The sequence below is a fragment of the Equus przewalskii genome, chromosome 15 (assembly GCF_037783145.1).
Source record: "Equus przewalskii isolate Varuska chromosome 15, EquPr2, whole genome shotgun sequence".
Taxonomy (NCBI): Eukaryota; Metazoa; Chordata; class Mammalia; order Perissodactyla; family Equidae; genus Equus; species Equus przewalskii.
The window spans coordinates 74,935,529-74,950,164 of record NC_091845.1 but is presented as its reverse complement, the minus strand read 5'-3'; the positions used below and the strand labels follow the sequence as shown (position 1 = coordinate 74,950,164).

Sequence of the window (14,636 nt, the reverse complement as noted above, 5' to 3'; positions counted from 1 at the left end):
GGGAAGAGGAAGCCTCTTTCTATTTCATACCGCCTTTCTATCTTTTGCACTATTTGTAGGTTTTATAATGGGCATGGATTTTATAATAAACTTAACTAAGATTGTTTTATAGATAGTTTTTAAAAATGAGGCTGCCAGTTGTTCCTCAAATGCCCTAAGTTTGCTTTGGAGACCTGAGGAGAAGGGGCTATCTAGCTCCCCTGGGCCAAGTCAAGTGGTTTTCTTAAATGTATTGTTCCCCCAGGAAGAGATTACTATGATCCCCATGTTCCATATCAGTACTTCTGATACATTTTCCTGTGTTCAAGTTTTTGGTTATAAGGTTTTTTCTTGATATATAGTACCCTGGGTTTCAGTCCCAGATCTGCCTTAGACTACTTTCTGAATCGTTTTTTGTCCAAGATTATATAGTCAGTAAGTAGAGGACTTAAAATTCATACCTTACCTGATTACTGGAATTGCCTCTTTATGTGAATGGTTTGGAGATGGACACAAAATATAGAGAACCACTAACTTTACTTAATTCAGCTCAGTTAATTATAATATTATGTTATATTAATTCAGTGAATCAATCCCCAATTACAGATTCACTCATTTCCTTATCCTTCAACTGATCTGAAGTCAAGATTTTAATTGTTCATTGGTTATCTGGGCAAAGGAATTACTGAACCGTAATGATAGGAAGGGAAAATAAATTGCTAAAGTACTGATGAAATTTTTATTTTATAAAACTGATTGCAGGGGCCGGCCCGGTCGCGTCGTGGTTAAGTTCTTGCACTCTGCTTCCATGGCTTGGTGTTTCCCAGTTCGGATCCAGGGTGCAGATCTACAGACTGCTTATCAAGCCATGCCGTGGCAGGTGTCCCACATATAAAATAGAGCAAAATGGGCACAGATATTAGCTCAGGGCCAGTCTTCCTCAGCAAGATGAGGAGGATTGGCGGCAGATCTTAGCTCAGGGCTAATCGTCCTCCAAAAAACAAACAAACAAACTGATTGATTGACTGAGTATCTCACATTTTCAGCATGATCAGAAATCAGTATTAAAGTACTTAATTTTATTGTAACTCTGGACTGATTGTAAATACAATCATCAATTGTATCAACCTATTTAATTTGATAAAAATGCCCCCTATATCTGTTCTTTGCTCCTTTCCACTCCCCCTCCCACCCACCGAAATCCTCTTATTTTCTTGTGTTGTTCTAACAGTGGAACTGTGAATGTAAGAATGCAACAAGCCTGACCTAAAAGAAGCATTGTATGTCACTAAGTTAGTATTTGGTAGTTTGATAGGAAGGGATGTTTCCCTTGCACAGGTTGTTGAGTGACTCACTCTTTGTTTCTTTCAGCGATGAAGAACTCTCTCAATATCTTTTACAACTGGTGCAAGTTTTAAAATATGAGCCTTTTTTGGATTGTGCCCTCTCTAGATTCCTATTAGAAAGAGCACTTGCCAATCGGAGGATAGGGCAGTTTCTATTTTGGCACCTCAGGTAAGTCTTTATATTTCGATATGAGTACACCTTGTGCTTTTGTAAATATAAATCAGCATGATGCAGGACATTAAGGAAAACAGTCAGCTGCTTTAGTTGTTTCTGAGCCATTTATATCATTGATACTCATGGTGTCTTCTCCTGTTTCTTGATACCCAAACTTAATTTTCATGATTGGCAAAGTAATTCAAATAAGTGTCCTTCTATGCCTCCTTGATTTTTAACTGAAACTAGTAATTAACGGATTGCTATTTTTCAGTAAAGTGTACTTATCATGTTAATATATTTGGACTAAAAACAGACTTACTGGTTCTTCTAGAAGGTTGTAGGTATTAGTATCATCATTGCTACTATTGGGTAAAGATTTTAAAGTTTTCCTATAACAACAGCAAGTTTATTTTCAGCTTTTTTATTAACTAGGTCATTTTCAGAAATACATGAAACTTATTTCACCACGTTTATATAGGAGTAAAATCAGGAAAGAGAACTAAAGTTCTTTTGTTTCCTGGGAAAATTGTTGATTTCTAATTTTTGACTCTGTACTCAGATATTTTTATTTTTTTCATCTGACTTCAGAGTAGTGAAACCAATGATTATCAGAAAAAAATCTTTCGGTATTTTTGGCTAAGCTTCTTCAGGAAAATAAGCTGTATAATATTTTTATGTTAATTTTAGGGGTTATATTTCTGTATCTTGATTTCCTTATATTCCTAGAGTTTTTCCTTTATTATTTTTTTGTCTTCTCATCCAGCTCATTTTTAAACCTTTTAGGGAATAACAAAATAAGTCATTTATTCCTTTTTCAAATGTGTATACTATTCTTTAAGTGAGAAAAATTGAATAGAAGCTAATTGAGGGATTAGTCAATTGTGTGATGTGAGGATGTGAGTCAGATCTGTCTTTCATCTTAATTATCTGTAATTTGGTTAATATTACCTTTTTATTCCAAAAAGCAAATAAGTTGTGAAAATGAGTTGTGAAAATTTTGGATTCTTGGAATAATTAACTAATTATACAGTCTTGTATCTTTTTGAACTATGGGGTTTAAAGAATTGGAAAATTGACCATCCCACTAAAAATTATGCAGAAGATGATGTGTTCTTTTCTTTGATTGGCATTATAAGTTAATTTCATAATAGAATAAAAAAGTCAGTATCGCTATTTGGTGATCTGAAGTGTTTGATAAACCGTCTTAATATTATTAACTTTCTGCAGGTCAGAAGTGCACATTCCTGCTGTCTCTGTGCAATTTGGTGTCATTCTTGAAGCATACTGCCGGGGGAGCGTAGGGCACATGAAAGTGCTTTCCAAGCAGGTACCAGCTTGTTTTCATCTTCATATTCAATTCGCCACATGGTATTTGATCAGCTGTATCATATGCTATTCTCTCATCACATTATTTCATAGAGGTTTCAGTAACTGAATCTGATTAATACATTTTTTTAATCAAATTTTAAGTCAGACTTAGCAGAAGAATGTTAATTGAGTGCTGCCTGAAAAGTTAGTCAGGATTTCTCATAGTAATACCATGCCTTAAATTTTAATAGGAGGTACTTTTTTAGACATGCTTAACAAGGGGTTTGTTGGTGATAGTGACAATGATCATGAAATATTTAGACCCTGTTATTTCATATCCCTGAGTTACTCTTTCCAGTTAGTATAGTATTTATGATTCATATCCTTTGCCATTTGTTTTAGACTGAGATATTTTAACACCGAAGTCCGTAAGGGTTATAGCTTCTAGGATTCAGAATCCTTAAGCTGCTTTTTGAAACTATATATACCTGCCTGAAATTGTGATACTCTCCCATCATGTTACAGTCCCTCATCTTCTTCCCAGGCCCTCATTTTCTAAGTCTTCTAGATGATGAGATACTAGTGATATTACTAGGTCAGACATTACATGCTTACTGAATGCCAGGAGCCCTACTGACTGTTTTAAGTATGCCATCTTATTTTACCCTCTCAATAATGCACCACAATAGTTACCAATACTTTCTGGATTTAACAAGGGAGAACACTGAGGCTCCAAGAGATAAAGTAACTTGCCTAAAAACCCACAACTATCAAATGACAGGAGTAATTTTCAAACTTAGATCTGTTGAGCTATAAAACTAAAGTTTTAAAAAAGTTATACTCGGGGGCCTGCCCTGTGGCCAACTGGTTAAGTTTGCGTGCTCTGCTTCGGCAGCCCAGGTTTTCGCTGGTTCGGATCCTGGGCACGGACATGGCACTGCTCATCAGGCCACATTGAGGTGACGTCCCACATCCCACAACTAGAAGGACCCACAACTAAAATATACAACTATGTACTGGGAGGATTTGGGGAGAAAAAGCAGAAAAACAAAATTTATACTGGGAGTTTTCAAACCTTTTTAGCAGCACAACTCTCTTTTTAAAATCAAAACTTAGAGATAGATCCCATATATCAAATAGACAACAATATCATTTTAGCAGTCTAAATATATTTTTGAAGCTAAATAAAGCAAGCCATTTAACAGAACCATGAAGCTGTTCTATTGAACACAGAATTTCAAAATCAGGGGTTATTGTTGACAGTTGTCTCTCAGTATCCAGTTATTTCTGTGTTTTGTTTTGGAGATAATCTTGATTTATACAGCTAAGTATTACAAATAGTAATAGCTTTTGAATAGGTTGTTTGCAAATGAGAAACATAACTATGGTCCAGGCTTGATTTGCTAGTGGGGAATGAAGCAACACTGTATTCCAGCTTCTTCATGCTGGAATCCTTCATTGACACCAGTACACCGTTCTCTAGCAGAAATTTTTCCTGAATTTAGTATTATCTAACCTAACACAAGAAGGTTTTCTTAATGGTTTAATTTAAATTTACTCAGAACCTACTATATGTCAGGGTTTGTGTTAGGTATTGGTGAGGTGAAGTTAAATTAGCTATGTCGCTTTTGGCAAGGAGTTTATCTTCCATAGCGTAGGTATACAAATCAATGATTAAGTATTGATGGAAGTATTGTTATAGGAGTATTAGGGAAGCACAAAAGAGAGGCATGTAACCTAACTTAGGGCATTAGGGAAGAGTTCACAGTGGAGGTAACACATGTGTTGGGTTTTGATGGTCTGCTTGGTATTAGCTGGATGGAGAGTGTGTTGGTCAGTGTTCTACAGAGAAACAGAACCAATAAGATGTTTGAATGTGTATGTATAGAGAGAGAGACTGAAGGGAGGGGGTATGGAGGCTGAGAAGTCCCAAGATCTGCAGTCAAACAAGCTGGAAACCAGGAGAGCTGATGCTGGTGTTCCAGTCTGAGTCCAAAGCCCTGAGCACCAGGAGAGTCAGTGGTATGTAAATTCCAGTCTGAAAGCAAACAAACTTGACATCTAAGAAGAGCTGATGTTTCGGTTCAAGTCCAAAGGCAGGAAAAGACTACGTCCAAGCTCAAGGCAGTCAGGCAGGTGGAATTCCTTCTTACTTGCAGGAACGTCTGCCTTTTTGTTCTATTCAGGACTTCACATGTTTGGATGAGGCCCACCCACATTAGGGAGAGCAATCTGCTTTACTTAGTATACTGATTCAAATGTTAATCTCATCCAAAAACACCCTCACAGACACACCTAGAATAATGTTGGACCAAATATCAGGACACCCCATGGGCCAGTCAAGTTAATATGTAAGATTAACCATCACAGCTCAACTTGGCATCCATATTACAGCTCCTTAAGTCATACTTAATTTCCAAATAAAGACAATAACAAGGTCAAAATTCCACCTAACATGATACAGTACCCTGAGTGTAATCAAAAATGCCCCAACCTCTTTCCCAGAAGAGGAGGTAGTGTCCTTGAGTGGTGTTTAGTCTTTTCCTTGATATCCTGTAAATTAGATACTATGATGTAAAATTAACAAGCTTAAAAACTATGATATAAAGTCAATACATCTTTTGTTACATGATAAGGGAGCAAGAGCAGGAAGAAAGACTTTGGAGATACACACATGTGCATGCACATACATACACACACACACAAACACATATTTATAACAAAATAAGGAGGGGTTGCTCATGGTTTTTAGTCCTGATTTTTGTAACTGGTCAGCGGGTCATAGCTGACATTTATTACTACCTTCTTCCAATGCATTTTGTATTCCCATTGCTTTTAGCAAGCCCTCCAGTTGGTTGTGGTTCTTTACCTGATGGGATGACCCAAACCTTCATTTGTTTTTCCTTCTTCTTTACTTTGTTTTATTGAGGTCATTATAGTTTATAACATTGTGAAATTTCAGTTGTACATTGTTATTTGTCAGTCACCATATAAATGTCACCTTTATTCCTTATGCCCACCCTCCCCCCGATAACCACTAATCTGTTCTCTTTGTCCATGTGTTTGTTTATCTTCCAAATATGAGTGAAATCATACAGAGTTCGTCTTTCTCTGTCTGGCTTATTTCACTTAACATAATACCCTCCAGGCCCATCCATATTATTGCGAATGGGATGATTTTGCTTTTTTTATGGCTGAGTAGTGTTCCATTCTGTGTGTCTATATATACATATATATATATATAGACACACACCACATCTTCTTTATCCATTTATCAGTCAGTGGGCACTTGGGTTGCTTCCATGTCTTGGCTACTGTGAATAATGCTGCGATGAACATAGGGGTGTAAGTCTCTTTGAATTGTTGATTTCAAGTTCTTTGCATAAATACTCAGTAGTGGGATAGCTGGGTCATATGGTATTTCTGTTTTTAATTTTTTGAGAAATCCCCATACTGTTTTTCGTAGTGGCTACACCAGTTTTCATTCCCACCAGCAATGTATAAGGGTTCCCTTTTCTCCACATCATCTCCAACATTTGTTATGTTTTGTCTTGATGATTGTAGCCATTCTAATGGATGTAAGGTGGTATCTCATTGTAGTTTTGATTTGCATTTCCCTGATCATTAGTGATGTTGAACTTCTTTTCGTGTACCTATTGGCCATCTGCATATCTTCTTTGGAAAAATGTCTGTTCATATCCTCTGCCCAACTTTTGATTGGGTTGTTTGTTTTTGAGTTGTGTGAGTTCTCTTTATATTTTGGAGATTAATTCCTTGTCAAATATATGATTTGCAAATATTTTCTCCCAGTTGGTGAGTTGTCTTACTGTTTTATTCCTGGTTTCCTTTGTCTTGCAGAAGCTTTGTAGTCTGATGAAGTCCCACTTGTTTATTTTTTCTTTTGTTTCCCTTGCCTCAGTAGACATGGTATTCGAAAAGATCCTTCTAAGACAATGTCAAAGAGTATACTGCCTATATTTTCTTCTAGAAGTTTTATGGTTTCATGTGTTACCTTCAAGTCTCTTTGATCCATTTTGAGTTAATTTTTGTGTATGGTGAAAGATAATGGCCTACTTTCATTCTTTTGCATGTGGCTGTCCAGTTTTCCCAGCACCATTTATTGAAGGAGACTTTCCTTTCTCTGTTATATGTTTTTGGCTCTTTTGTTGAAGATTAGCTGTCTGTAGATGTGTTTCTGGGCTTTCAGTTCTGTTCCATTGATCTGTGTGTTGGTTTTTGTACCAATACCATGCTATTTTGATTGCTATAGCTTTGTAATTTGAAGTCAGGGATTGTGATGCCTCCCTCTTTGTTTGTTCTCAGGATTGCTTTAGCTGTTCGGCATCTTTTGTTGCCCCATATGTATTTTAGGATTGTGCTCTGTTTCTGTACAGAATGTCATTGGGGTTCTAATTGGGATTGCATTAAATCTGTAGATTGCTTTAGGTGGTATGGACATTTTAACTATGTTAATTCTTTTGATCCACATGCATGGATTATCTTTCCATTTCTTTGTGTCATCATCGATTTCTTTCAATAGTGTCTTATAATTTTCATTGTATAGGTCTTTCACCTCTTTGGTTAAATTTATTCCTAGATACTTTATTCTTTTTGTTGTGATTGTAAATGGGATTGTATTCTTGAGTTCTGCTTCTGTTAGTTTGCTATTAGAGTATAGAAATGCAACTGATTGTGTGTGTGTGTGTGTGTGTGTGTGTGTGTGTGTGAGGCAGATTGGCCCTGAGCTAATATCTGTTACCAATCTTCCTCTTTTTGCTTGAGGAAGATGGTCCCTGAGCTAACATCCATGCCAATCTTTCTCTACTTTATATAAGGGACGCTTCCACAGCGTGGCTTGAAAAGTAGTGTGTCGGTCTGTACCTGGGATCCAAACCTGCAAACCATGGGCTGACGAAGTGGAGCATGCAAACTTAACCACTACACCCCTGGGCTGGCCCCAGAAATGCAACTGACTTTTGTGTGTTGATTTTGTACCCTGCAACTTTGCTCTAGTTGTTGATTATTTCTAATAGTTGTCTGAGGGATTCTTTAGGGTTTTCTCTATATAAAATCATGTCATCTGGAAACAGCAAGTTTCACTTCTTCATTGCCAATTTGGATACCCTTTATTTCTTTTTCTTGCCTAATTGCTCTGGCCAAAACCTCCAGTACTTTATTGAATAAGAGTGGTGAGAGTGGGCACCCTTGTCTTGTTCCCATTCGCAGAGGGATGACTTTTAGTTTTTCCCCATGGAGTATGATGTTGGCTGTAGGTTTGTCATATATGGCCTTTATTATGTTGAAGTACTTTCCTTCTATGCCCATTTTATTGAGAGTTTTTAAATTATAAATGGATGTTGGATATTGTCAAATGCTTTTTCTGTGTCTATTGATATGATCATGTGGTTTTCAGCCCTCATTTTGTTGATGTGGTGTATCACATTGATTGATTTGCAGATGTTGAAACATCTCTGCATCCCTGGTATAAACCCCACTTGATCGTGGTTTATGATCCTTTTAATGTATTGCTGTATTCCGTTTGCCAATATTTTGTTGTGGATTTTTGCATCTATGTTCATCAGAGACATTGGCATGTAATTTTCCTTCTTTGTGTTGTCCTTGTCTGGCTTTGGGATCAGGGCAGTTGGAAAATGTGTTAGGAAGTGTTCCATCGTCTTCAGTTTTTTGGAGTAGTTTGAGAAGGATAGGTATTAAATCTTCTTTGAATATTTGGTAGAATTCTCCAGAGAAGCCATCTGGCCCTGGACTTTTATTTTTTGGGAGGTTTTTGATTACTGTTTCAATCTCTTTACTTGTGATTGGTCTATTCTGTTTCTTCTTTATTCAGTTTTGGGAGGTTGTATGAATCTATGAATTTATCCATTTCTTCTAGATTGTCCAATTTGTTGGCATATAGTTTTTCATAGTATTCTCTTATAATCCTTTGTATTTTTGTGGTATCTGTTGTAATTTCTCCTCTTCAACTTCTAATTCTATTTATTTGAGGCTTCTCTCTTTTTTTCTTTGTGAGTCTGACTGAGGGTTTCTCAATTTTGTTTATCTTCTCAAAGAATCAGCTCTTAGTTTCGTTGATCCTTTCTACTGATTTTTTGGTTTCAATTTCATTTATTTCTGCTTTAATTTTTATTATTTCCCTCCTTGTGTTGACTTTGGGCTATGTTTGTTCTTTTTCTAATTCTGTTAGGTGTTGTTTAAGATTGCTTATTTGAGATTTTTCTTGTTTGTTAAGATGGGCCTGTATTACTGTGAATTTCCTTAGCCCAAACCTTCATTTTTGAAGGGTCTATGCCATTCATAGTCCCACCTGCACTGGCTTATAATTTTCCATTGATTTTTATCACAGGGCATAGTAATACTAAGAGGTCTTCTATATTTTAGGCATATTCTTCCTTATCTCGTGTTGTAGAGTAGTAGGCTGATTTTCCCTTGGCAGTCAGGATCAGTCAGTCCAGGTAACACCGTAACACCCTTCTTTGCTTGCTGACAAGAGGCATAAAGAGCCCAAAGTGGCTGGGAGAGAGTCTTAACTTCCAGTTCAGTGGAATCAGTGGAAGCATTCCTCCCTCTGTAACTGAGACAATTATCCAGCAGAGCATAAGGTCACAGGAACAGGAAGCAAAAAGTTTGTTAGTGACCACTAGGGGTAATAGTGAGTAGTACCACTTTCATTTCCACACCTTGATTTCTGGACCCATGTATCCTCCTGTAGGAGAAACAGAATCATGTATTGGACACTGGTTCAGAACATATTCAACCTTCTGGAGAATTTTACCCCAATCCTGCAAGGTATTGCCACCTAGCTGGAACTGTAACTAAGTATTCAAAAGGCCATTCCAGGGGCTGGCCCTGTGGCCTAGTGGTTAAGTTCAGCGCACTCCACTTTAGTGGCCCGGGTTCGGTTCCTGGGCACAGACCTACACCACTCATCAGCGGCCATGTTGTGGCAGCAACCCACATACAAAATAGAGGAAGATTGGTGACAGATGTTAATTCAGGGTCAATCTTCCTCAGAAAGAAAAAAAAAAAAGACATTCTGCTGTTCTGTCAAGCCAGCTATTTCAGGGTGATGGGGACCCTGGTAAGACCAGTGAATTCCATGAGCATGAGCCCGTTGCCATCCTTGATAAGAAATAATGCTGCGTGGCATACCATGACAGTGGATAAAGGTGTTTTGTAAGTGCATGGATGGTGGTTTTGGTAGAAGCATTGAGTACAGGGAAAGCAAATCTGTATCCAAAGTAAATGTCTATTCCACTAAGAAAACAAAACACTTCCCCTTCACTAATGGAAGCAGTACAGTGTAATCAACCTGTTACCAGATAAGCTGGCTGACCACCCTTTGGAAATGGTGCCACATGAGGGACTCAGTGTTGGCCTCTGCTGCTCGCACATCGGGCACCCAGTGGTGGCCATAGCCAGGCAGGCTTTGGTGAGTGGAGGTCCATTTGCTAAGCCCATGCGTAACTTCCATCCCTGCCACCTTGGCCACTTTGTTCATGGACCCGTTGGGTGATGACAGACATAGCTGGGGAAAGGGACTGACTGGTATCCACAGAATGTGTCATCCTATCCACCTGATTATAAAAATCCTCCTCTTCCGAGGTCACTGTTTGGTAAGCATCCAGTGGGACACAAATATCTTTATGTTTTTGCCCATTCAGAGAGGTCTATCACTTACCTCTTCCCCAAATTTCCTTGTCACTACTTTTCCAATCATATGCGTTCTAAAACCATCAGCCAAACATTGGTCACAGCTCATGAACTGGTATATAATTTCACATATGGACATTTCTCCTTCCAAGCAAAGTGAACAACCAAATGCACTTTCCAAAATGCTGCCCACTGGGAAGATTTTCCATCACCACTGTCCTTTAGGAATGTTCCAGAAAGAAGTTTAGTACCACAGTTATTCACTTTCATATGGTGTCTACATATCATGTGGAATCACCTGTAAACCATGCTTGAGTCTTCTCATGTCAATTGATCATAGGGAACTCTCCGTGAGGCCATAGGTGCAAACTGGAGGAGAGAAAGTGGTGTAGCAAGAGTGGGGATCATGGGCATTTGGGTCACTTCTTCATGTAACTTACTGTGTCTGGTGGCCACTCGTTAAACATTTAGTCTCTATTAAGGCTTAGTAGCAAACTAAGAGCTGTTTCTCAAGAGGAAAGTCGTTATCGTGAGGGGGTGGCAGGCATTTTTTTCAAAACCTAAGGACCTCTGCTATGATTCACTTATATAGGGGTGTTTATTATTGTCATGGTGTAAACAACAGACTATAAGCTGTATATGACTAGTACTAGCAGAGTAGTTTCATCTAGCCGGTATAATCTGAAATCAGTATATTCAGTCTACTTAGCTGAAGTTTTCTCTAGTATTAAAAATTCTCTCCCAGACTTTGCTTTTTGGTACATTATTTTTTCCTTGTGGCAAAGACTCACCTACCTTGTTACCTTTTCTAACCTCTCTTTCTCATTTGAAGGCAGTTTGTTTCTCTGTTCCCAACCATCTGCTCATTCCTATACCTCTCTGCTATCCCACCCTATTTTTCTATCAGATCCCTGTAGTAATTCCCAGTTCACTGCACTTTTCTAACTCATTTGCATTGCCATAGGAAATCCCGTAAGTTTTCATAGATGATTTTAATATTTATGGTTTTCCGTTCATGTTAAAACAAACTGTATTTGATCCCTCCCTTTTGGGAAGCCCATTAATGTGTTATTAAGAGCTAACACTTGTTTATCACTTTTTATAGGCCATTTATTCTTCACAACATGAGATATATACTATTAATCCACTTAATTTTATAGTCCTCTTAAATATATCTCATACCAGTCAACCTCTCTTGTATTCATGGCTACCATCTCAGTCCAATCCATTATCCTCTCTCACCTGGATATCTTCATTAACGTCCTAAATTGTGCCCTTTCTTTCCATTCTCTACACAGAAGATAAAGTGATCTCTTAAGAATGTAGATGTATTATGTCACTTCCCTTTTTAAAGTCCCTACAGTAATTTTCATTGAATGGGGAATAAAATCCAAACTCCTTATCAAAGCTTATAAGGCCCCACTTGGTGAGGTCCTTTCTTCTTTGACCTCAGTCATATGATCAAACTGTACTGGACATTTTCTTGGTTCTCTGGGACCCTCAGCTTGACTTTTATAATAGCAAACATATGACATGTGTATGATCACATTATTCTTACTCTTTTTCTTGACGGATAAATAGCAAGAGGAGGACTGCACTTTACATGGCAGTTCTTGTTGTCACTGTAAACCTACAAAAAGACAAGGTGTTGAAACACTTAAGAAGTCTTTGACTTATGTGAGTATTCAGGACACTGTTGCAGGAAATGGATATCAACACAATTAGTGATGGAGCATGGAAATTTGCAACTGTACAAACATGGACGAAATTCAAATTTGAAGTACTTCAAAAAGTTCCTGTTTGCATAGCAAGTCTTTCGGCTGGTTCTCCTTTCACCAGTGTTTGTACAGCTCCTGAAATTGTTGAGAAATGGAGTGTCTGTGGTTTTGACAGATGGCTAATTTGGCAAGCTTCAGCCATCTCGATTTTATCATCAAGTTACATAGAACTTTCCCAGTTTCCTGTGAGCAAGCCTTCAGCCTGTCTATAGAAACTTCACGCCTGAATTCACCTCCCTACTGAGTCTTAGTGGTTTCCTGGCATAGAAGCAGAGTTCAAAAATGAAAATATGATGTAAAATAAATCTGTGGTCCATGGACATTCCAGCCATGGTGTTCATGATGTTTGTTGTATACATATTTTATATGCTTGTTATATACAACTTATGTGTTACTTTGTTTTATCATTTGTTGTTTCCAGTTTTAATGACATAATGAGAAGACAAAATAAAATATTCCATCAGATTTTTGATTGTTCAAGGCTCTGTCTTACGGAATTTTACATAATATGGCAGGGAAAGACCCTCAGTTATTAAATAATAAAATTGACTTTTTTTTTCTTTTCTTTTTTTTTTTGCTGAGGAAGATAGCCCTGAGCTAACATCTGTGCCAGTCTTCCTTGACTGTATATGTGGGTTGCCACCACAGCATGGCTGACAAGTAGTATAGGTCAGCGCCCAGCATCTGAATCTGTGAACCTGGGCCACCAAAGCAGAATGTGCTGAACTTAACCACTTTGCCGCAGGGTTAGCCCCATAGTTGACTTTTTTTTTTTGTTGAGGAAGATTAGCCTGAGCTAACATCTGCTGCTAATCCTCCTCTTTTTGCTGAGGAAGATTGGCCCTGAGCTAACATCCATACCCATCTTCCTCTACTTTGTATGTGGGACACCTACAACAGCATGGCTTGCCACACAGTGCCATGTCCACACCCGGGATCCCAACTGGTGAACTCTGGGACGCTGAAGGAGAAGGTGCGCACTTAACCACTGCGCCACCGGGCCGGCCCCCCAAAGTTGAGTTTTAAACACAGTGGTTTTGATTCAGTTGGCCATTGTTGAGACACCTTGTGCTAGTTGTGTAAGTTTTTTTTTTTGTTTACCTAAGATTTGATAGCCAAAGTTACCTCATAAAAACAAGTAAATAAAAACAAGTAATTTACTCTTGGGACAACAAATACTGTGTCTATATTCATAGTTGTTTTATTACACAAAAATCATGCGTGTGAGTGTGTGTGTGTGTTTTGGGGCTGGGTTTCACCTCACCATACCAAGGGTAGGTGGTGAGCTAAGGCCCCTGGCGGCTCGGGGCACCGCATCTCACCCATGCCACAGCCAAAGCTGCAAGTGGTTTTCAACCAACACTGACACAAGAATCGATTTTAACTTACTGTTAGTGGAAAGAGAATACACTGAGAAGTCATATAAGAGTGGTGACAAGAAGTAGATATTAAGGTTGAATGTCAGGAAGCCCAAGGTTACTTGTACATAGATTTTCCTCTTATACTATGGAGTTGGCTAAGTGGAATGGTTCAGATTGTTTGTTTTTCAAATTCTATTACTCAGTGAGCTGCAGAGTTCTGAATACTTTAGGTTTCATACTTATTACCCACAATCTATGCCCCTTTTCTCTAATTTATAAGATTTCATTTAAGAAAAGGGTTAAAGTTTAAAAAATGGTGCTTTAAGTAACAAGTAAATAAAATGAAAATACGTTTTTCAGTTTCTTGTATCTAATATGTTTGTCATAAGCCAAGCACTGTTGTTATTTTAGCTGCCTGTTGTGTGTATGTGTCAGGGGTGAGGAAGGGAGGGAACAGTTATTGATTAATATGATCACTTGGTATTATAGTACTTTATATTATTTTTAACCATAAATGAATTTTGGTGATGGGAAAACTTGTTTTTCAGGTTGAAGCACTCAATAAGTTAAAAACTTTAAATAGTTTAATCAAACTGAATGCAGTGAAGCTAAACAGAGCCAAAGGGAAAGAGGCCATGCACACCTGTTTAAAACAGAATGCTTACCGGGAGGCCCTCTCTGACCTGCAGTCACCTCTGAACCCGTGTGTCATCCTCTCAGAACTCTAGTAAGTGACCGTCTGTGCTGTGCTCAGTGAATCTCCCATGAAAATAGCATTGCAGAAAGGATTCCTGAGTGACTGCCTTGGGGGAACAGTAGGGCCAGCTGTTAGCCCCAGTAAGTGGAATAAAATTAAAGAAGGACGATCTCAAAGTCCTCAGGGGTTATTCTTGTGTATAGTGGGAGGGATGCCTACCAGCTAAATTTATCTGTGGGGTTAGTGAAAATTATTAAAAGTTAATTTCTTTTTAATTGTATGTAATTAAATTGTACGTGTGTTACTGGTTTCTAAGAGTTAAAAATGCCATGCAAGCAA

General features: G+C 38.1%; 1 protein-coding gene and 1 non-coding gene across 3 annotated transcripts in view; one reads left to right on the top strand and one right to left on the bottom strand.

Annotated features, from left to right (window-relative positions):
- The window catches only part of PIK3CB (phosphatidylinositol-4,5-bisphosphate 3-kinase catalytic subunit beta), a 168,002-nt gene that overhangs the window by 131,453 nt on the left and 21,913 nt on the right, over positions 1 to 14,636 (top strand). For both annotated transcript variants that reach the window (XM_070577567.1, XM_070577568.1), the window contains exons 14-16: positions 1,351 to 1,494; positions 2,710 to 2,809; positions 14,149 to 14,327. In XM_070577567.1, coding sequence (XP_070433668.1) covers positions 1,351 to 1,494; positions 2,710 to 2,809; positions 14,149 to 14,327 — 423 coding nt within the window. The remainder of the gene's footprint in view (positions 1 to 1,350; positions 1,495 to 2,709; positions 2,810 to 14,148; positions 14,328 to 14,636) is intronic.
- LOC139076294 (small nucleolar RNA ACA64) lies at positions 13,477 to 13,600 on the bottom strand. The gene has a single exon (XR_011527705.1). It is a non-coding gene; the product is annotated as a small nucleolar RNA ACA64 (small nucleolar RNA).